The sequence below is a fragment of the Nannobrachium achirus genome (assembly GCF_963921795.1).
Source record: "Nannobrachium achirus genome assembly, chromosome: 9".
Taxonomy (NCBI): domain Eukaryota; kingdom Metazoa; phylum Chordata; class Actinopteri; order Myctophiformes; family Myctophidae; genus Nannobrachium; species Nannobrachium achirus.
Genome location: NC_137818.1, coordinates 6706099 through 6731137, shown reverse-complemented (window position 1 = coordinate 6731137; position 25039 = coordinate 6706099). Strand labels below are relative to the sequence as shown.

The 25039-nt window shown below is 43.2% G+C and overlaps 1 protein-coding gene across 5 annotated transcripts in view; it reads right to left on the bottom strand.

The window, feature by feature from the left end:
• Positions 1-25039, bottom strand: part of LOC308291238 (uncharacterized protein) — a 222159-nt gene that overhangs the window by 7455 nt on the left and 189665 nt on the right. For all 5 annotated transcript variants that reach the window (XM_080733202.1, XM_080733206.1, XM_080733207.1 and 2 more), the window contains one exon: positions 4496-4703. In XM_080733202.1, the coding sequence (XP_080589328.1) occupies positions 4496-4703 (208 nt within the window). The remainder of the gene's footprint in view (positions 1-4495; positions 4704-25039) is intronic.

Genomic DNA, 25039 nt, shown 5'->3' with positions numbered 1-25039 from the left:
TTGAGTAATGACGTTTTGGTATCAAAATGTAGGCTGTATAAAGAAAACGGAGCCTATAGTCTAGTCATTTCACAAATGTAGCCTACCATTTGTAGATTATACAAATATTTGAGCAGATTAAGCAATATTGTGAGCTTGTATTTTCAAATGGCCTAAATGTAGGGCTGAAGTGGTTGTATGCCTTTATAGCCTAATAATCGAAATTTGCAAAGTATCTAACTGTTTTCAAAAGATTGTAGTGGAATAAAAATAGCCTACTCGAGTAAATGTACTCAGTACACCAATGAAGCCTGCGTGTGCCGTCAATTCAACACGGGCGGACAATAGAACTGGTTCAACATGTTTGGCACAGATACTTGTGTATTGGAAGCAATTAGCTTGTCTAGAGGGTCGCCTATATGGTCAGCTGCTCCCCCTCCAACCGTCCTACTGTATATGTTCCATGTGATGTTCTCCCTTATAGACTGTTTTTATTTAATTTTTTGACACTTGCTTTGGCAATGTAAACGTATGTTTTCTCACAAAATGTCATGATTACCGAAAAGTATTGAAAAACAGTGTGGTAAATAATAGTTTGACATTTTAACTTGACCTTTCACTCTGTAATTAGAAAGGGACCCTTTCACAAAAGCAAAAGCGATTGGTCATGTCAGAGGCTTGGTTCTCAAAAACCTCCTCGCTGTCACATCTTCTTCTGAGACGTTGACATTTACCAGAAGAGGAGGAATGGAGAAGGATTTCTACAGGCATTAGGCCTACATTTATGACCATGATGGCATTACATTATTATTATTAAACCACAATCAAATGTTTGTCCAGGTGTCTGGGACAACTAATACATCTTTATGAACAACTTTATGAGGCTATTGGAAAAATGTTGCCTACTGCCTTGTTTCCAAATAAAGAACAATTTCAATTGAACATGTGAACAAAAGTTGTGTCTTTTTCGTTTCCTTATATTTAGCTTATTATTATTATGTCACGTTTATGTTGTTTTGGGACAGTGTGTGAACCAATTATTTTGTAATTGTTTGTGTCACAACGTTCTGTCATTTGATGACTTCTCCGCCTCTCTCTCTCTCTCTCTCTCTCTCTCTCTCTCTCTCTCTCTCTCTCTCTCTCTCTCTCTCTCTCTCTCTCTCTCCCAGCCCTAGAATATATATATACATACAGTATATAGTATCAAAATCAGCTTACAGTTTTTTTTCGATTGCTAAAACACATTTTTTTTTAATTTGGCACAATTTTCACAACCTTTACTTCTGTCCCCAATCGCTTGACTCAATTTGTTACTACTTTAGATTTCCTTATCATATTAGACTCTGACTTTCCTTCTTTACACTCTGATGTAAATTTCACATCACCTTGTTGTCAAAACACAAGACACACTTTTCAGGTTTGCACACACTTCTCACATAAAATCTCATAGCATCAATCCACAACACACAAATATTCAAATCTCTAAACTTTCGGGTCAGGCGAGCAATTCAGAGCCAGGTCCCACTGCTTCAGGCCATGGAGGAGGCTTATGGAGATGTGGGCTTCATGCGGCACTCTAGGCCAGGGGTTTTCAAAGTGGGTGATGGGGCACCCTGGGGTGCCACGACGGCAGTCCAGGGGTGCCGCGAGATCATTTGATAATATTTTGAATTTATTTGGACACTTGAAAAAATATTATTTATTATATAAAGTACAAAGTTATTTTCAGTCAGTTCTAACCAAAATGGCTATTATGTAATGGCTCAACGTTTTCCTCGCAACATAATCACTAAAATATCGTCACTGTCGGGCAGAAAACTTGTATCTCCAAGTTTCAAATGTGTACGGCTTTTGGTAAAGAAAAGCCATGCTACATCATACAAGACTGTCGCACAAAACTATTGAAAACAGCCGATCTACAAGCACACAACGCGTTGTGGGCTTGTTTGGAGTGTTTGGGGGTAAACGTTTAGACCTACAGTCAATAAAATGTTTTGTCTGCATATTTGTGTGCTGTTTTATGTTTGTCTATGAGAGAAGTGGGCATACACTGGGTCATTTTACAAAAAGGGAATTGGTTCATTTACCAGAGTAATTGACATTCATTCAGTGTGTTCCATTTCGACAATTGTGTTTTCAATTTTGCTCTTCAGTGTTCTGTTCATGCTTGGTAGTGTTCAGCCAAAAGCTAGTTGTGTTTATTCAATGAATGCATGTGTGTGTCATGTGAAAATATGGCTGTGTTTACCAAATGAAAACACGAGTTCCATTTTGTGAACATGTTAAGAGATTTGATGGCAAAGAGTTGTTTTGCAAAGGGATCTTCAACGTTTTCAGATCAAGGACCCCTTAGTTGAGAGAGAGATGAAGCAGGGACCCCCACAACCCTTTGTACCTCAACCTCTGTGCTTACTGCTTAGTATGCTCTTTTTTCCCCTCCACACCTAAAGTATTTGCCGAAAATAGCCAATCTGCAAGCTCACAACACTTTGCAGTGTGAGGTGTTGTGAGCTTGTAGATCTGCTATTTTTGAAAAATTGTGAAAATGAGTGCAAGTCTTTGAATATCTTTGACCCGATCTTTGACCTGACTTCTAAATCCTTCCTCTAAAATCGAAATCATGCTGTTCTCAAACCTTTTCATGTGAAGGACCCCCAAAATTACAGGTATTTGGCCACGGACCCCCCATCTCAAAATATGTTATTCCAGGGACCCCCCAGAAGCAAATATTTGAGTTACAAATGTTCGCTTTTAAGTAGATATATTCAAAGACTTGCAAAAAAAAACATGATTTAAAAAAAATAGCAGATCTACATGTGCTTGTATATTTGCTATTTTTCAATAGTTAAAGCAGTCAATAATCCTAGGCCTAAATGGGTTAAACAAATAATTACAATTTGAGTGCAAAAATAACTTGAAAAGAAACTATTTACAAGCTCACAATGCAGGTAGAGATAACAAGTAACCAACAAGTAATAGACTCGAATAGTCGACTCATATTGAAGAATCGCCACCCCGTGGCTGAACAGCCACACTACACGTTGAAATAAAATATCACATTTCTAGGGGGCGCGGCTAAGAATTTGGAGGCGTGTTTGACAGAGGTACCTCTAGGCACCTCTTGACACCTCTAGGTGTCATTTTAGACTTGGCGACGCTAAATGTTGTAACCCACTGTAGTTCCATAAAACATGCACTACGGCGTTGGGAAATGGTTTAAATCGCTTTTTTAGTCTCATTAAATCCGGAAAAACGCCCGGGAGTTCCGATTGAATGGGGAAACATGACACTGGCTGACAAAACTAGCGATTTTTAACGGTTGGTTCATGCCGTAGTGCATGTTGTATGTACCGTGGGATGGAAAGTTATAGTCTGGGAGCGTGGAACTACCTTTACTTTTTGGATACAATTTGGGGAAAAGGGTGATCTACCTCGGCATGGAGGCGTTCTACTGCAGTCCGGTGATCTCGGAGCACAACAGTATGCAGTGGAGGGCGAGGTTCTATATGGGGCTGTGGCAACCAGTGAAGCTCTGGTGAACTCCATGACCAAGAGGGTTAAAGGACAACTCTGCCCTAAATCACTTCTAGGCTCATTTTCCTACTTGATCCTAAATGACTGTCCATGGGGTCTATTAGGCAGTAATGCCCCTGTTGTCCAGTTTCCCCAGCAGAACACAGCAGCGCTCATAGCATATGGAGTGGAGCTCATAAGCCTTGTGCTTTTATAATATGTGTAGCGGTCAAAAGTGATTTTCTTTTTCATGAATGTCATTACAAACACATCCATGACGTGGTTGTCCCACACAAGCCACCATAATCTAATAAATCATGTTTTGGGGGAGCATTTGGCACAACTGCAAATCAAAGTGACTGTACTGGCCAATTACAGGGCATCTTTTTCGGGACTTGGCAAAACACATAACAGCATCTGTTTAGCAGAGTGTGATGACTTTTGTGGGACAACGATGGCATGGATGTGTTTGTAATGACAAAACTAGTAACACATTTATGAAAAATAAAAACACTTTTGACCGCAACAAATTGATAAAAGAAAGTGATAGGCTTATATCGCTTTTATATTTCTGCCTAATAGACCCCATGGACAGTCATTTTGGATCAATATATGTAGGAAAATGAGCCTAGAAGTGATTTAGGGCGGAGTTGTCCTTTAAGACAGTGCTGGAAAGTAATGGTTGACACACAAAAGAATTTCACTTGAACCCAATTCGGACATTTTCTCTTAGGGGTTTACTCACTTTAGTTGCCAGCAGTTTTGACATGTATGTTGAGTTATTTTGAGGGGACAAATTACACTGACTACTTTACATTGTATCAACGTTTTCTTCAGTGTTTCTTCAGTGTCCCATGAAGAGATATCATTAAATATTTGCAGAAAATATAGGGCTGTACTCACGTTTGTGAAATACTGTATATACTGGTATAAATCCGCCCGTTCCTAAGGTTGCCTGGCCCTGCATTATACCATAATAAAATAGTAATTTAGAGCAGCTTACATGCAGTGACCAGCAGTGAGGACCCAACAGGATGCAATGAGGACGCCTCCACATGCATGTTTGAACGGTTCTGATGATCCATTGTCTCTGCGCTGCAGGGACACCTGCCATGGATGATCCCCAGGACGAGACAGCCTGCCTCTGGCGACCTTGACTACTACTTCTTCTGTATCAGGAGGATCAGGTTTTCCACACTTGGAGAACAGGTCTGGAGCAGATGGAGACATAGCATGAGATTACGCTGTGGTCAGACGAACAATAACAATAATGTATTATTTAATTTGTTATACAGTGGCTCAGGAGGTAGAGCGGCCACTTGGGAACCATATATATATATATATATATATATATATATATATATATATATATAATGTTTATTTGACAGGGACAATGTAATCAAGTTATAAAAACATGAAACCCTTGCATTGTATATAGGGTTTGTAGCCAAGGCTAATTTGCAACCCCAGTCCCTGGTTAGGCCTTTCTATACATATATCTACCTAAAAGTCTATTACAAAAATATACAAAAATCTACCTAAAATCTATTACAAAATTATACAAATATCTACCAAAAAAGCAAAACACCTGTAGGCCTATAGCGTATCACATTTAGTTACTAGTAAGACACCTCAGGGTGACATGCAACCTCGCCCTAAAAGGCGAGGTCGCGCCAATTCTTGGCCATCTGGCCAGTGATGTATATGGGACCAGTTACTCATACTGTATATGGAGACCCCTGCATGATAGTCAACAATGTTATGTCAAATGATGTCCATATATGGGCATTACCAAATATGGGCATTCCCAGATTATGTCCTTAACTCATACAGTGCCATCCGGCCACAAGGGGTGCTAGAGTGCCAGAAATTTCTCCATAGACCTTCTTTATAGCTTTCGTCGACCCTCTCCCAACTGGCTTGTGTTTTCACTCCAGCCAATGCTATGGGTGTCGAGAGGAGGAAGCTAGCTGACACGTAGCCAAAATGCTAACCCATTGAGAAGCCCGATCTAAAGCTATTTCAGCCGCAAAAAACTTTCTCCTTGGGTCTGGGGACACAATCCGGAGAAAATCCTGTCTAAAGATGTGATTTATTATTGGAGTGGGCGGCACGATCCGGCCGTTAGCGCGAATACGGCCCGTGGATGGCCGAGTCTAAGTCCCGGCCAAGGATGGACGTCTAGACCGGGGCTTCGTTGAGGCCTCCGATAAAATAATTCATTTTATTAAATATCCCGGACTAGTTCGGGATAGGCACCCTGGAATACGTCGCGCCGCCTACAATGAACATTGGGTGAACATTGGGGGGGTCTAAACTTTATTTTAAACCATTTTCAATGGAATAAATCGTCGGAGCATCTAGCGTCTCTCGTTGGTGAGCGCTGGGCGAGCCGGGACCACCCACGTTGCTCCAAGCAGCTCGGGGTAAGTAAAATAGCAAATAAAAAATTGTTTTTGATCCCGAATATCCCGAACTAGATCGGGATAGGCACTAAAAGGGTTAATATTGATAACATAATATCCTTAATAGTGTCCTTAATATTGATAATATAGGAATCTCCATATATGGGCATAAAACGTATGTTAATTAGTAAAGCCAAGCAGGGCCTTGGCGAGTTAGGGCCTGGGTTTGATGCCTGGGGATCTCCATATATGGTCATAAGGGGGTAACCTAACAGAGCATCATCTGGGAATGGCCATACTGTATATGGACATTTTATTAAATTTATCCTTTATAAAACTCATCTAGCGCCACACGATGTCGTCGGAACTCCATCTGAGTGGCCGGAACAAACCCCATAGGGCCGCGCTGTATATGCGCAACCCTTGCGCATATGCATGTACGTGCGTGACATGAATATGACCCGGATGGACTTAGGTTCCATTACCTATAGGCTAACGCTAATGTTAGAAGCCTGTTTTTCGGCCATTTAGCTGTGAATAAAGGTTGTTCTCTTCCATAAAAGCATAGATCAGAGAAAAAAAGCTTCAAAGTTTGCAGGATGCATTGGATTCAATGGAGAAAATCTGCGTCGCGATGCTCTCAGCATCTAATACCAGTAAGACTCCCTAATCGGGAGATAAGCGACCGTAGGTGGCTTATCTCCACAAATAGGGCAAAAATTTGTTTTTCCAAAATCTTCCTGATCCATGTTGATGACATGAGTGTAGACATGCTGTGTAGTGATATTCGTGATTTTAGGGCAAAAACTGTAGGAGCAGTGTCCAAAAATGTGTTTTAAAAATCGGCCTGAAGGTGGCGCTACAATAGGGCCATGTGAGAAATGAGGGGTGGGGTCTCCGCGTTGCCTTGGCGGACGAATAGGTACCGGCCCCGGCTCTCCCGGACGCTCCTAGCCCGAGTTACGGCATTTTATGTGCGCTGCAGTGGCAGGGGGTCCTCCACTGGGGGCGCCACCACTTTTGCATCCGTTCTGGAGCACCAGGAGTCGGTGGTCCCCGGGAATTCCCCGTGAGCAGCCCCGTTGGGGTGGTCATTTGGTCATTTTTGCACATTTTGTCATTTTTTACATCTGGGGGTCCCCCAGGGACCTGGGGGTCCCTGGGGCTCCGGGGGTCCTTGGAGGTTGTAGTTTGGCAGGCAAGGAGTGTGTGTGTAAAATCTGGCATGGATCGGGTCAACGGGTGCGGAGATATAAGCAGGGAAAAAGTGTGACGTGTGACGTGTGAGCACATTTGGTCATTTTTTACATCTGGGCGTCCCCCAGGGACCTGGGGGTCCCTGGGGCTCCGGGGGTCCTTGGAGGTTGTAGTTTGGCAGTCAAGGAGTGTGTGTGCAAAATTTGGCATGGATGCGGGCAACGGTTGTGGAGATATGAGCAGGGCAAAAGTGTGACTGACTGACTCAGCCACGGACAGCCTGTGGAGGTTTTGGTAGTAAATGCGACCTACGGTCGCAATAAACAAACTGTGGCCCAATGTTACGGTAAGGCTCAACAATGTTAATGTAAAAAGAGTGCCGGAGCCGAACTAGTTCGGGATAGGCACATCAGATTAAGGCGCCCGGTCCCGAATTAGTTCAAGATAGGCACTAGATGTGTTAATATATATCCATATACATATATGGACTTAATATTAACGTTTTCGGCTGTGATTGATGACATCAGAAATCTCCATATATGGGCATACAAGGGATTTTGTTTCTGGGAATGACCATATATGGACTTTTTATTTTATTTTATCCTTTATTAATAATAATATGTATCCATATACATACAATACATTTTATGCCCATACATGGAGATCCCTATCTGAACCAGCCACAAATATATGGGCCATACCTTTGCCATCTGGCCAGTGATATCAATGACATCAGGGATATATGGGCATAAAAGGGATACCCATATATGGACTGTCAATGTGATATCACCTGTGATGTCACAGTGACAGTATGAATATCCAGGATTTGATCTTTGATGAGGTGATGTCACGTGACATCACTTCCTGTACGGACGGACGGACGGACGGACGGACGGACGGGAGGGAGGGAGGGAGGGAGGAAGGGAGGAAGGAAGGAAGGAAGGAAGGAAGGAAGGAAGGAAGGAAGGAAGGAAGGAAGGAAGGAAGGAAGGACGGACGGACGGACGGACGGACGGACGGACGGACGGACAAGCTACGACATTTATCATGGTATACTGTGACCTTTGGTCGCAATTAACCATGTTGAAGCCAAGGGGACATTTCTCAGGTTATTCTAACAGGCCTAAAGCTAGTCTTATGCAGGAAAATAGACAAAGACTCTTACAACTGAAAGCCTTTGATGAACTCTTCACAAAAACTCCTTCCGTATGGTACAACGGTATAATGAACAACACAGCTAAACGTGTAGGCTAAAGTCGAGAGCTCTAATGACTGAGCTACCCACAGCAGCCCCCAAAAGTCACAGCTGTGTGACTGACACCTGAGCATGGCTCATCTGTCTGTGTTGCTGCTTTTCAGGACCCAAGCTCAGGTGCCAGTCACACACCTCCCAGAATTTGTATTATATTATATTATATTATATTATATTATATTATATTCAAATCTATGTTTTTACATACACAGATGAATAATACGAATTCATGGCCAGACTAAAACATGGGGGACAGAAGATGTTCACTGTTCCTTTGTTTTGGTAGAAGGGATGTCAGAGGACTAAAAAGGACCACAACAGACAGACAAACAGACGGAGATAGAATATGAGATGTTACCGACAGAAAGACAGACAGACAGACAGACAGACAGACAGACAGACAGACAGACAGACAGACAGACAGACAGACAGTATAGATTAGTGTTGTTGTTGAAGTCATTGTTTGTTACCTGAACAGATCACCTCAAGTCTGTCTACAGATTCAACAGGGTGCATTGTTCCACATTCACTCAGTGTAGATTCAGAACCATTACAGGAAGATGTAATCCACCATACAGGTTGACGTTCAGTACCATGACTCCATTTAGTGTGAGCAGCAGAGCCACAGTCGAGCTCTTTACAAACAACAGTTGATGGCTTCAGGTTCCATTTTGATGAAGGATCAGCCGCTGGTCTCCACTCTCTCTCGTGTTTCACTTCCAGTCTACCAGCACAGTGACTGGTTCCTCCCACCAACCTGACAGCTGTACAGAGACAATAGAACACGTGGTAAAAAAGTAAAGCTTCTTGTTCATGAAACCTGGGGAGCAACATAACAGTGCAGTTATGCAGTTACAGGTGGTCACATTTATTGTAGATGTTTGGCTTATGTTCCCCCTAGCCTAGAATATAGAAGCTGGGGTTCAAGTGGTTGTCAGATTGTCCTTATATTGTCGTATCCTATATGAAACCATATCCACCAAATATTACCATGAATTAGATATTGTTCTACAAGCTCATGATGTCTTACAGTCTGGAGTTGAGCTGCCGGCCTGTCTCACCCATTCAGGCATGGGGTGTTGCCATCATTTACATTCCCTTTGTTAATCTAGGAGCTGGAGGCCAGTGGCCCACGGAGGTGTTGATAACCTGTTGTTTAGACAGAAGGCCATTTGGTCTGCATATGCTAAATGTAATCTTAAAAGAGAGTCAACATGTCTGTAGATCTGGACCAATAGAAAGACAGAAGGTGTCTTAGAAACATATAAAACCTGAGCAAAATAATGTCTTGGGGGTCTTCTCCGGCGATGGCCGAAGGGCTGCCTCTCAGCTCTCTGTACCATGGCTTCATACTCTGCAATAAACCAACCAACCTGTGGATCCCAGAACATCTCTCTCCGTCTCCATTCCTGCCTGCCAGCAATTGCGTGTCTTTTCTCTTAACTTCTTCTCCGTGGCAACAAAGGAATTATGGTTAGATTCAACTCACAGTAACTCCGGGTATTTCTATTCTAGACTCTTTGTCTAGTAGGATATTTCAATATCTTTAATGCAATCGTCAAAGTTGCACAAGCACAACTGAAATCTGAGTTTATAATCGTAGAAACACAATTACAAGATATGATGAATTAAACTTACCATAATACGAAGAGAAAAAAAAACATTAAATCATCAATAATGTTCATAGAACACGTCATAGTGAATTCAAGTAGTTTAGAGACCAGAGTTTTGATCACGGCAGGATCGACGCCATTATCGCTGATAACACTGTTGTGTTGTGTTGTGTTGTGTTGTGTTGTGTTGTGTTGTGTTGTGTTGTGTTGCTGACCAGGAAGTATGTGGTCATGGGAGAGTCACACGGTATCAAAGTAAACATCAACCTCTAGAGGCTTGTATTTGAAGACCTGCTTTTAACTGCTTGTTTCAACAACGCACCCGGTAATTAATATTGCTGTTCGCTACTGAGAGAACAGAAGGGAAATTAAAACATTTAGTGCCAAGAACGGAGATCGGAGCTCTCCGTCTTTTGTTATATTTAATGTAAGCGTATTAATATCGCTGTTCGTTACTGAGAGAACGATCCGTGGTTGCTAGGAGACCAATGCATGCAAAGATAACCCGGAAATGAAAAGCACTTCTCCATCCAGTTCAACTTCTTCTTCTGCAGGGAAGTGGGTTTATCTCTGGTTCTAGGTTTCCACAGCACCCATATTTCATTCACACTCTGTTTAGTGGACACTAGGTGAAGCTACAACAACCAGAGAAATATTCTTTCCTATCTGGGTGAATTCCAACACATTCTTGATCGTGTCCACACTAGGGCTTTCACCAACTAGTCGACTATTCGACTAGTCGACTAGTACAACCGCTAGTCGATCTTGTAGTTACTAGTCGAAAAGTCGAAAACATTTTTTTTTATTTTTTTTCCTTTGAATTTCTTTTTTCCTTTCCTTTTTTTTTGCCTAAAAGATAACAAGCTATAATCTCAACTAATCATAACAAAGTTTTCCTTTTACAATTATAAATATAATAAATCAGATTACCCACAATACCCAATCACCCGGAACACACCGCTGCTTCCCCCCACAATCTCAGTAAACAAGCATGGCTGCGAACAACACAGCATCAACAAGTGGCCCAGTGCCAGCTAAACGGGCTCGTCGCTCAGCTGTATGGGAGTATTTCACAGAAGATGTGGAGAAGAAAACAGTGGAGTGTAAACTGTGTAAGACTACCCTTAAATTCAACAGCAATACGTCTACTATGAGTAACCATCTGGCTAGCAAACACCCGCTTCCAACAGACAGCAGTGCCGCCGCCGAGGCCCCCGCCGCCGCCGGGAAACAGGTTGCAAAGCGGCAGACAACAATTGGAGACTATGCCCCACGCCCATTCACAGAGCAAAGAAGAAAGAAGATAACAGAATTAATTCTCAACGTGGTTGTCAAAGATGTTCGGCCAGTCGCTGCCATTTCTGGAGAAGGCTTCAAGGAATTGATTAAATTCTTCGAGCCAAACTATACAATCCCGTGTCATGCTACAGCTTGGAAGACAAGCACATTGCAGTACAAGTGTCTCTTCCACTACCGACTTGTGGACGTCTTGCACTATGGATCCGTATATTACAGTGACCGCTCACTTCATTACAGACTCCTGGAAGATAATAGCAAGAGTTCTGCGAACAAGCATCATGCCCGAGAGACACATTGCTGCAAATATTGCCCGAAGGCTGACAGAAACGATCGAGGCGTGGAACTTGCATGTGTTTTGCACTGTGCATGACAATGCAAGCAACATGAATCTGGCAATGGAGCTTTGTGAGGAGTTTCCCAACGACCTGGGGTGCACAGGGCACACCCTTCAACTAGCCATAAAAGCGGGGTTAGATTTACCTGAGATTGAGAAGACCACAGCAGCTGCTAGGCGTCTTGTCAGCTTTTTCCGCAAGTCCTCTGTTGGACATTGGGCTTTGAAGAAATGCCAGAAAAACCTGGGCATGAAGAAAAAGAAGCTCCAGAACGATTGCGTGACCCGCTGGAATTCCACATTCACCATGATGGAACGGCTGCATGAGCAGCGCATCCCGGTGCTGGCAGTTCTCAACGACGAGGAGACAACAAAGCCGTCCCAGAAAAAGGCCCTCTCCCTTAAAAACGGCCAGTGGGATTTAATGGAGCAGCTGATCCTTTTACTGAGGCCGCTAGCCTTGGCAACAAAAATCATGTGTGGACAGGCACATGTCGGGCTGTCGTTTATCTATCCCGTAATACTGAACCTGGTTCACAACACGCTGAGAGCCAGTGAGTCTGATATGGTCGCTACCCGCAAGTTCAAGGACACCGTGAGGACAGCGCTTACAACACGCTTCAAGTTGGAGAGTGATCGTTTGGCTGAATCCATCCCGATCATGGCATGCTTGCTGGATCCCCGCTTTAAGCAGCTAAAATGTCTCCCAGAAAGTTCCAGAGCGGAGGCCTGGGCGCACTTGACACAGCTGGTGGAAGACGGAGGCGAGGAGGAACAACCAGGAGCTACAGCTACAGGTGCTAACCATTAACTTAATTTAACTATTATAAATAACCCTATAATGTTGTGAATAACATTGTAAATCCCGTATATTGGCTCACTAAATAATTGTAGCCGATCCACAAGCTCATATTGCCGTGCGAAACAGCGCATCACGTTGTGTGAGCTTGTAGATTTGGCTATGATTAGACTAGTTGAATAGTTAGAAAAACAACGCCATTAATGTGTCTTAATTTTCACCATATAGATGATGATGCCACCTCAGACACCGAGGACAGCGTTGGAACGGAGCGGGTGAATCCCCGTGGGAAAACTAGACTGGAGAGTGACTTTGAGGAGTTGTTTGGACCTAGTTTCGAGAGCACCGACAAAAAGAGAGCCACGCCTGCTGCTGATCAGGCGCGGTTCTAGCCCTGAGCAGCAGGGGGTGCTACAGGGGGCTTTTGCGCACGTGCACGAAATATGCGCGCGCGCGACCGCAGTTTTATTAATTTATTTTTTAAGTTTTGCAGTCATTTTCCCCTATTCACCAGCAGTCTCCCAGTCCCCAACCACCCCTTAGGTTAAGCAAAACAAGCCAAAAACAACAGTTTAAGTCCTGTTGTATAGTTGGGACTGAACAAATTGAATGTAAAGGAGTAGTAGGCTGTAAACATACAGCTTCATCTTGCATAAGGGAATTAATTATATTGGACTAATAATCGCGCAGGCTCAGGCTGTGTGTTTGCACGCATACTGCATGGTTTCATAACAAGTTGTTTCTGTTGCATCGAGGCCAACAACACAGGTACAGAATAATGAGAAATAGTCTGAAAGTGAGGTCTGCGCAAATGTTTCATAGGTTGATATTCATCTGTCCAGAAATTAATCAATTATAGACTACTCACTGTATGGTCGAGTGGTCACGATAGTGCGTCCAATCCATGCATCTCTTTGGGAAAGTTGTAAAGGCTTTGGTGGTGATCTTGTACAGTTTCCATAACATCTCCTCATAAAGAACTTCAATCGAGTGTATGTTTGTTTTATATGGGTTGTTAATTGTCCTGCGTGCCTTCCATAATACCCATGGTCCATGGGTTAATGGACTGCTATCTTCTCTCTCCCCCCAACGCCCCCGTTCGCAAATTAATGTGTAGGCTAAACTGTTCTGATAATACAACTTGTTTTGGCTGTCCATTCATGATGTATAACTTAAACTGCGCGCTAGTAGGACACAATAAACGAGGAGGACTATGAATCTGACACTGACAGTGAGAGCGAGTAGCCTACAGTCTTGTGTTATACAGGCAGCTGTTGGATGTATTGTTGTTTATTTTTTGTTTCATGAGGAGACACGCAAGTCATTCTGGTGAGTCCATGCACTTTTCATTTATTGTTGTTGCAGCTTAAATTAATGTTGATTGTGGAATTCTGAGCCTGTGTTGTTGGTTTGTGCCTTCTTATTATAACTCTATGGTTTGTGCGCGTTCTATTCAGTCACACACGTGCGGTTGTTTATATGTTGTCATGACAACCTAGCTGCGTAGCAGCTGCAGCAGCCAGCTGTAAATGTGCCCCAGTCAGAGCGGCGTGTACTGTACTGCTTATAAAGGTTTTATTGTATTTATTTTTTGTTTGGTTTGATGTTCAGACTTCAGAGGCTTTACTACTTCATTGTGTGTGAGAGATGTATGTAATGCTTGAACCTGCTGCCGTTTAAAAAATACAAATTGTCATTGTTGCCTGAAACTACCAGCCCTTTCAACTAGTCGATCTGTAAAAAATGCTAGAAGTGAAAGCCCTAGTCCACACAGACACGGACACGCACGCGGACGCACGTACGCTCACGTGCGCCCTTGAAAATACGGTAAAACACTGAAAACCCTGGCAGTTTGCTACTGAATTAATTATAAAACCCTGGCAGAATCTACCAAATTAATAGAGAGGCAACATTTGGTAATTGAATAGTGGTCACTATTAGAGGATTTACGGGGAAATCTCACTTGTGCGAATGCCCATCATTTCGTCCGAGGGTGAGTGACTCACTCCACGAAGGTTAAGGTTAGGGTGAGGGTTAGAGTCGGGTGTCGAAAAGATGAACTTCGAAACAGCGACACGCTCCCGGATTTACGGGATGCAATCCAGAGGGAAAAAAAGGACAACACTTTAATGGTCCGACCTATGGTTCAGGAATCATCCAAAACTGTGATGGTCCGACCTACGGTTCAGGAATCATCCAAAACGTGAAGTGACCTGCTAACGCCACCATGAGGCTGATTTGAAACATGTGGGGTGGCAATTCTTCCTTCGCCTACTGGGAGCGCTGTAGAGTTGTGACTGGGCCCTAACTGGCCCAGCCCAATTAGCATACATTTTAGGCACAATATAAATTGATCTTAATTAATGAAATACTCACGGTGAAGATCAACACTGACTCCAGGTGAACTGACTGTAGCGATGTTGTTCATGGCCTTACAGTTGTATGTTCCACTGTCACTGGGTTGGATGTTAGAGATGGTAAATATCTTCTTCTCTGCCACTATAGTCTTGTCTTTCAAAATGATGTAACTCTGGAATGGTGGATTTGATTCACTGCTGCTGCAAGTGAAAGTAACTGAACTTCCTTTGACAACATCTCCTGGCGGACTTACTGCCAAAAGGACGTTCTTAGGACCATCTGTTGGAGAAACATTTATGTCACTTTAAAAGCCCTCTTTATAACACAAAAAAAATAAACGTGTTTCAACAAATTATGCAGTTGTGTTGCTATATGTAAAAGAAAAGTAGAAAAAAGAACTTAAAAGGTTTAGCTCACTTACACTGAACATCAAGAGAGATCGGTGATGATCTCTTTGTGTTTGTTGCCTGACAGGTGTAGTTTCCAGAGTCTGCAGATTGCACATTGACCATCACCAGCTGAGGACCAGTGGAGATAGAGATGTTGCTGTCTCTGTACCAGGTGTAGATGTCTACTGCTGGGTTGGCATCACTGCTGCAGGTCAGAGTCACTTTGCTGCCCTCAACAACTTCTCCTGGTGGATCCACTGAGATAATTGCTGGGGAGTCTGTAGAGGAATAAAGATGAGCAATTATGCTCAACTAAACGTCTTTACTTAATGTACTGTAAAGGCAACTGTATTTTTCACTCTAACAATAACAACAATTCATGTCTGAATAATGTGTCTAAATTAGCCAGTAGTTATGCCCCTCCCAAAAAGCTTTTGTCCAATGCTAGCTTAGAATCAACGGTGAAGCAACGGTGAGGAACTGCTCTGTTCTTCTTCAAGTAGGTCGGGAGTGGCTTATTGTCGGTATCAGCCGGTAACACGCGGGAGTCTGTCCCCGTTACAATGCGCTAGACCCCTGGGAGATGGACTGCTGAGGTGGAGCGCCACACCTACCATCAGCTCCCAGTACTTGCCGCACGACTTGCCAAGCCATGCTACTCATACGCTGAGTTGGCGGTGCCCGGAATCGAACCCATGACCTTGCGGTACAAAGGCGAGAGCTCTACCGACTGAGCTACCCGGGCACTTCTTGGGGTGTCGTCTTCCTTTGACTCCACCAGAACTTTACTAACTGGGCGATTTGGCATGGGATCAACGCCCAGCACCCAGCTTTACTATAAAGACCTGCAGCCCTATGTGCGTGCGTGAGTCACGCATCATGTCATGCTGGCCAAGACAGAATTCATTTGCATCGACCTGTTCTGACATCACAATGATGACTCGGCAAGCTCAGCGTTCTCAATGGGCACGGAAATCAAACTGCCCTAACTGGGCACAAACTGGGCCGGCCAGAGGCCCCGTCTGGCCTCACTAATTAGCAAACATTTTATGCCCTACCGGCCCGTAAACGTCAATATATGGGCATTCCCAGATGATGCCCTGTTTGGGAAACCACACTAATGCAATTCCTTTTATGCCCATATTTGGAGATCCCTGCTGTCACCAATATTAAGCCCATATCTGGGAATGGCCATATATGGACATAGCCCATCTCTGGGAATACCCATATACCGATGTCTCTGGTTCACATTGGCACATTTCCTGGGGCAATCTGACCAGATCATGCATGACATGCATGTCTTCTTCTTTTTTAGCTTTTTACTCTCAGAAAAGCCTCTGCAATGTAGTGCATTTGAAACTACATTGCGGTGCACATCATGGGGTGATCACTGCTTGCCTCCTGTGAATTGTTTTATTTTTATTTTTGTTTATTTTATTTTTATTTTGTTGCTGAGGTCAGCAGACAAAGTGACATAAATGAGATGAAAAAACCTGAGTGAAATGTGCCAATGTCAACCAGCGATATCGGTATGGACATATTGTGTCAGTCTCATGTTTAGTTTAGTTTATTTCAATCCACATTAACTTCATCACAAAGCATTCCACACTGCAAGTCTCATGTGGTGTATGACGTCAAACATCTATGATCAGATGTCAGTCATCTCCATATTTGGGAAGATATGGCCACATTTTGTCCAATTTAAACAACCAACCAGGTCTGTGCATCAAAGTTGATCCCATGCAAAAGTGCCCAGCGCTCACCCAGCTGTCTGCTGTCAGCCAGGCGGATGCGTGCACGCACCCATGTGCACGCAACTGGCAAGGTCGCTTCTCTTAGGGTATATTATTGGTACATATACTGTGTATACTGTATATCTGTGTGTATACATATGTTCACCGTTCCTTTGATTTGGTGGAAGGGATGTTATATGTTATACAACACTAAAAAGGACCAGAACAAACAGACAGGCAATATAGATTTGTGTCATTGTTGAAGTCATTGTTTGTTACCTGAACAGATCACCTCCAGTCTCTCCACAGAATTAGCAGACCGCAGACTGTGTGTTAGACATTCCCTCAGTGTAGATCCAACGCAGGAAGATGTAATCAACCATACAGGATGACGTGTAAAAACACTCCATTTAGTGTCAACAACAGAGCCACAGTTGAGCTGTTTACACACTACAGATGATGACTCCATGGGGTTCCAGTTAGACATAGGATCAGCCGCTGGTCTCCACTCACTCAGGTGTTTCACTTCCAGTCTACCAGCACAGTGACTGGTTCCTCCCACCAACCTGACATCATCAGACTCTGTACAGAGACAATAGGATACACGGTAAAACTGTAATATAACTTTGAACAGAAGAAAAACATTTAGCTTACAATGATGTGTAGTTGTTTGTTCATGTTTGTTTACCTGTTGTCTTGACTGTCGGTTGAACCTGGAGAGCTGAAGAGAATAAAGATGCAAATTAATGAGTTTGAGTGTAACAGTACATGGAGCCTGTCTAGCAGTACAACAACAAACAAACACCATGGTGATTTGGTGACACCATAACCTTCACCAACAAGGGGGCAGCTCATACACTGTAAACAATATGGACTAAGAGCTCATAGACTGTAAACAATATGGACCAAGAGCTCTTAGACTGTAAACAATATGGACTAAGAGCTCTTAGACTGTAAACAATATGGACTAAGAGCTCTTTATGTCACACGTTTTGAAGCCTCTAGTTCAGTGAAACCACACCCAGTGTAAAGGGAGTGAGGGGTGGAGTCTTCACTCAGTAGAACCAATCACAAGCCCTGAAAGCACAGCCTGCTTTATCATCAATATAAAGTATCTAGAGCTAAAACGCATATAGAAGACATGAAACTAACATGAAACTTAACGTAGGCTATTTATGAAAATATTTACTAAGGTAATGAAACCAATTGTAAAGTCACTAGCCTTGCATGTAGCCAGATGAATCTGCCATGGGAAAGAACATTTGCCCTTGGCAGATTAGGTCTGGTTCCGCTCAGCTATCCAAATATTTAACGGCTCACAAATTGTGAGGAAACAACCAGGGACCCAGTATGCAAATGTAAGGCGGGCGTATCACCTTTGCGCTACTCTGATTGGTTGTAGTTCTAACAGTCGGTTTGAATCTTTTTTGTAAGCGCCTCCACGCAGTGTGATAGTGTCTGGTCATTCCACATCAACGACCATTATGTATTCTGCATTTGATCCACGGAACCACAATTCTATGAGACCCACATTCTCAGACCCAAAACTTTGAATTTGTTGTCATCGGATAAGATTGTGGCCACAATTCCATGCTGTATTGTTGTGGTACCAAAGGAGAGATAACTGGCAAAAGGTGATTAAAATTAAAAAAAAAATCTACATTCTCTAATTGTGTAGACTCCTTGTAAATGAAGTGTTAAAATGTTTAACAATAGTTTAACTCGAAACATGAAGCGAAACATGAAAAATTATTTAGTCAACTAAAATTATGAATACAAAAATGCATCCACTACCCCTTTCCACTGCCAATTTCGACACATTACAATATTGGCATTTACAAAGGTAATACAATACAGTATAAAGGTAATACATCAAATGCATGGCAATAGTAAACTAGAAGAAGTGCTCTTCCGAGCACAGGTCTCCACCAGCCATGCGTCCTGGTGGTGCTATAATAGGCCAATGTAAAAAGGGTGGCATGTGTTCTTCACCAATCTTAGACCTTTCATGGCGCCACCATGAGGCTGATTTGAACATTTTGTAGTGTAATTTCTTCCTTGGCCTTTTGCGAATGTGCGTGCACAATTTCATTACAATTGCACGCTGTGTTTGATTTGAGGCATTTTGTTCGAAACGGATCGATCCTGCAAAGTTTGGAGGCCAATCTTAGCCAATCAGGATTGAATATTTAATACGGGACAGATCCGTCTTGATCATATGACTGTAGAGATACTGTGTACTGATTTGTGTTAATTTTGGGTCAAATCTGAAGGAGTAATATCCAAAAATGTGTCTTACATAAGTCGGCCTCCTGGTGGCGCTATAAAAGGCTGATGTGAAAAATACAAGGAAAGGGTTTTTCCTTGGCCTATAGGGAGTGTGCTTACAAAGTTTGAAACTGATCGGTGGATTGAAGTGGCATATCTTCCTCGGCCTAGTGGGAACGTGTGTGCGCGATTTCATGTTAATTGCACTCTGCGTTTGTGATTTGAGGCATTTTGTCCGAAACGGACAAATCTTACAAACTTTGAAAGCCAATATCAGCCAATCAGGATGGAATATGGACAATCAGACAGATCCATGTCGATCACATGACTGTAGAGATACTGTCTACCGATTTGCGAGTACAGAAATGTGTTTTGCAAACATCTGCCTCAAGGTGGCGCTAGAATAGGGCCATTTGAAAAATGTGGGGCAGAGGTTCTGAATTGGCATCCAGGGAGTGTGTGCGCAAATTTTGGCAGCGACCGGGCCAACGGCGCCAGAGATTAGCTGGTAACAAACTTGGAGGACGGACGCACGCACGGACACACGCACGGACGGACGCACGGACAGGGGCGAAAACATACTCTCCCTCAGCCTTCGGCTGGTGGAGACAATCATAGGTCATCAACAATGACCTGACAGACATCTAAATTACATTTAGCCTTTCAAGGCTAGGGCAAGTGCTACGGTAAGTGCTATGGGCTGAGTTGGAGAGGTGAGTCTTCAGATTATGGTGGATGAAAGGGAGTTCATTCTACATTTTGGGAGCCAGAAGGGAGAAGAGTGTGGGACGAGTGGATCGTTGTCCTGGGTGTTTTAGCGAGGGTTCTGTCAGCATCCCTGTGTTAGCTGATCAGAGTGAAGGACCACACCAAGGTTCTTATCAGTTGGAAACCAAGGTTGTCTTGTGAGATCCTGCATGGGGCAGGACTTAGCTGGGAAGTCCTGCCCCATGCAGTCAGTCAGTCTGGGTTCAGTTTGAGATGGTTGGCTGATGAAATCTAAATAAAAACTGCAATGACTAAAAGTGAGACCAAATGTATTGACAATTTTGTCAACAAATAAAAACTGGACTAAAATATCAGGGAGGGATTAGTGGAGAAAAGATCCAGTAGAACTAAAAGACAAGTCATTTTATGTTTGGTTGCGCCGTGAAAATAGCACATCTACAAGCTCACAATGAACAAAGAAAAAAAAAACCCTAACAGTTTAGTCCACTTACCCTGAACATCTAGATGGTGAGGTGATGATCTCTGTGATCCATGTCTGTTTGTCCCCTGACAGACATACTGTCCAGCATCTGCTGGAGATACATTCTCCTTCACCAGCTGAGGACCAGTGGAGATAGATCTACTGTCTCTGTACCAGGTGTAGATGTCTACTGGTGGGTTGGCATCACTGCTGCAGGTCAGAGTCACTTTGCTGCCCTCAACAACTTCTCCTGGTGGATCCACTGATACTGAGGGCTTTTCTGGAGGGTCTGTGGAGGAGTAAACATTGATACACTCAAATAACACTTTGTTGTATATACAGTCTTTTCCTCTAGGAATGAACAATAACAATTATTCATTCATGAATAATGTGGTGTATGTCTAATAGTACATCACCTTTCGTCAAAATAATAAAACACTGGACACAAAGGAATCAATAATGTAAAACTTTTCATTTTCCCTATTTCTCTCTTACTCATAATTATTTTCCTAATATGAACTGTGATAATATGGACAACACTTTATGTTCATGCATATCCACCCCCGCCCCTGGTGGCGGTTAGCTGTAAAAATCTATATATAAATCCTTGTTTAAGACCATTGTAAAACAAACTGACTGGCCGTTAGCTGTAAAAATCTCTATATAAGCCGCACCATTGTATATGCCACAGGGTTCAAAACATGGGGAAAAAGCCGCAGTTTATAGTCTGGCAATTACGGTAATTACATCCTAATCGGATTAAAAACTCACAGTGAACATCAACAATGACTCCAGGTGAATTGACTGTAGTGATGTTGTTCATTGCCTGACAGTTGTATGTTCCACTGTCACGGGGTTGGATGTTAGAGATGGTCTTTGTCTTCCTCTGTGCCACAGTAGTGTTGTCTTTGAAAATGGTGTAACTCTGGATTGGTGGATTTGATCCACTGCTGCTGCAGGTGAAAGTGATTGAGCTCCCTTGGACAACATCTCCTGGTGGACTTACTGCCAAAAGGACGTTCTTAGGACCGTCTGTTGGAGAAAGAGGTATACTATACTCTTTATCATTACGCATTACAATGCCATTATCACGTGTTGTTCATGTGCTTCCTTGGAAGACAGTCAGGTCCTGTCATTGTATCTTAACTGCTGTGCTGACTCTGGTGACTTATCTTATCTTAGTCTGAAATATCTGACAAAATAAGAAACACAATAAACCTGCTTGAATAAATAATGCTGTTGTTTTGTTGACAGTAAAAACTAAATAAATAAATAAAATACAAATGCTTTACTTCACTTACACTGAACATATAGAGAGTGTGGTGATGAACTCTGGGATGATCCATGTTTGTTTGCTGCCTTGCAGGTGTACTTTCCAGAGACTCTCGAAGAAACATTGACGATCACCAGCTGAGGACCAGTGGAGATAGATCTGCTGTCTCTGTACCAGGTGTAGATGTCTACTGGTGGGTTGGCATCACTGCTGCAGGTCAGAGTCACATTGCTGCCCTCAACAACTTCTCCTGGTGGATCCACTGATACTGAGGGTGTTCCTGGAGGGCCTGTGGAGGAATAAACATTGATACTGTACACTAAAATAACTGCAGTATTTATAAAGAATAGGATGGCGCTGTTCGCTAGCTTATGGTACACCAATTATTACCTGATGACACAGTGATGACGTCACCGAAACAAAAAGGAAGGAAAATAATTTTAGGAAAATAGCTTAAATGAATGTGTGTGGGGAAAGGGGCACATGGCACAATGACATTTAGCCAATAGGCCTACAGTTTGTATTCATATTTAAATGTATCTGGGTGGTCTAGTGTAAAGCGTCTCAGTGTGTAGCAGCAGCCAGAGATCAACACATGAATCACCATGGATTAAAACAAAACATGGATTAACAAATAAATACTGCACTGTCTAAGTGTTGAATTCAGGTGTCTGTTTAGGCTATATTTTATGTATTAAGTGCTACTGTGTTGTAGTCTTAAGGGAAACATACAGCCACATTATTTTCAATGTCAGCGGCGCAGGCGTGGGTTTGCTGCCTCGCACGTCGTGTCGATACGCCACTATTCTATTTCTAGGCGCTGCCGTGCGGTGCAAATGTTTTTCCCCACCAGGGAAATGCATCCAGTTGGTGTTACCATGCAGCACTTACGCGTGTCAATACTGCTACGCGGCGCTGCGCAGCCGCCCGCGTCCGATGTGTGTTCCCCTTTACTGACCCTGCAGTAAAACTCCTGGTAGGGCTCGAACACACTGTACGATATTGCGTGGTCGGTGAGTCATCAGATCATTAGAGTATTTCACACTGCACAAGTGACTTTCTTGAAATCGTCTTGTTGTGGTTTTCGCCGACAATATTGATCACCGACGGATCACACACTGCCAGATAGTTCACCAGGATGCATCCCTAACCCTAACTTTAACCTCAGTAAAACTATGCCTAACCCTAACCTCCGTGGGGTGAGGTGCTATCATTCCTGCCGACGCTACGTTGTCGTTGTCTTTGTGCGCCGCTCCCAAGCCAAAATCTGTTCGCAGGCTGTGGCCCTTGGCATGTTACCCTGCTGTATGGTGTCCAGTTTGCGACAGAGCCAAATATCAATTGCTAGATTATATCTAGAAACGCTCGGGAAGAAATTCACCAAACGCTATAATCGCGGCCAGATCTTCTCGCAGTGCTTTTCACACACACACCGAGCAAAACCTCGGCGAGCAAAGCCCGATCTTGCAGAAGATCGCCGTTTTTGTCGGCGTGCGCCAAAAATGGTCGGCGACAGCACAATCTGCTCAACAAGTCGGGCAGTGTGTTCGAGCCCTCAGTCCGGCTGCCAAAAGGCTTTTTTTGGCCTAAAATGTTTATATACGAAAATGTTACTAAAATGTTGTCTATATAAGGTATACATTCATGAAACCACCTGCTGACCGTCTGTCAGCATTGAGCAATTTCTTTTAAAGGGGGTAAAAGTTTGGGGCCCATCACATACTATACACTACACCAGGGTTCCCCAATAGGCGGCCCGCGGGCCATTTGCAGCCTGCGGGGGGCTACTGTCTGGCCCACACCAACCCCAGTAATAATGGTGGTATAAGAGCAGCAACAACACTAGTATATGGTCGTTGTCGGGTGGAAATCTCGTATCTCCGAATTTGTACGTTCTTTTCGCAAATCATACAAGGCCGTCGCACAAAAGTAGTGAAAATCATTTTTAAAATGATAAATGCAAAATGAACTGTTTTGGACACAAGATTTTGACCCGACAACAACGATATCTGAACTGTCAATGGAGAAGTGGGAATGCCACCATCGCCCCCTGCAATGCTGTGGCCCTAGGCTTGGTACCCTAGACAGCTTTAAGTAGCATGTGAGGAAAAAGTATAATGCATCCATTTTGTGTCACTTCACTACCCGGATGTTATTGCTCTAGTCCTCCTCTAGCAACATGGAGAGAGTAAAGCTAACCGGCGCTGATCATCGCCATTTTGCAGATTTTTTTTTTTTGGGAGATAAAGCGGTTTATTTGCAGCACAATGAATGGATCTCTATGGGGATTTTACCCTCCGTGATGACGTCATCACCCAGTGGAAACAGCCCGGCGGGTCTCCTTTCACCATCACGTCTCTTTGACGGCGCGGTAAGGTTATATACCGTATTAGCCCGAAGATTATACGACTCTGATTATAAGACGACCCCTATTATTCAATTATCATTTTTGGAAAAAAATATGTTGAAGACAAAATATTATATATTGTATATGTTATAAGTTATTTAAAAAGAAAAACATTTTTATTGTAAAATTATTATAGAAAAGCTCATACAGAGATAACATTCTGCTGTATTGTATTGCATTAACCAATTCATACTGAAAATCAGCTCCTCATAATGTGTATCAGAATAGAATACAGTCCATACTGCACACTGCTGGGGAATTAAAAAACACTACATTTCCCATCAAGCTTAGCGGCCCGTTTCGTCATTCAGATCAGATGCGACACTCATTTGTAAACAGGAACCATAGGCTACTAGGCAGCCAGCATTAGCTTCATTTACAGTTTGGATTAAACTTCCAGGCTAAAGATCTCATGTGCGGCCGTCATCCACGCCGATGTTCGCGAGAACAACGCACGCACACGTACCCCGGTAAGTTCAATGCCAAAGCCATCCGACTTTGCCAAACGGGAGGTGAAAGGAGCGGGGTCCAAATTTCGCTGCGGTGTACGGTAATTACCATAGGAGCTTGTGGGGGCTGTGAGGAGAGCAGGGAAAGGTCCTGAAAGATAGATAACGTATCTCTCCGGCGAAAATGTCTAGACCTCGAATATAATAACACAATACTGAACATTATGCACTTATTCATCATCTTTACCTCCTGCTCTGTCTGTCTGTCTGTCTGTCTGTCTGTCTGTCTGTCTGTCTGTCTGTGTCTCTCTCTCTCTCTCTCTCTCTCTCTCTCTCTCTGTATCTGTGTTTCTCTCTCTCTCGCTCTGTGCAGGGAGAACTAGTGCTTAAGTACCATACATAGTAGTACATAAGGACCGCAGGAATACACAAGAAACGGAGGGTGAGAGAGATTGTGTCCGGTTGATCCGGTTCACGTACGGTCTGTCTCCCAGTACGTAATCGTCAGGATGATTTAGGTCCGTACACAGACCCTTACGCACAGCTCCCAACTGGACGGACTGAACGTACAAGATGTATCCG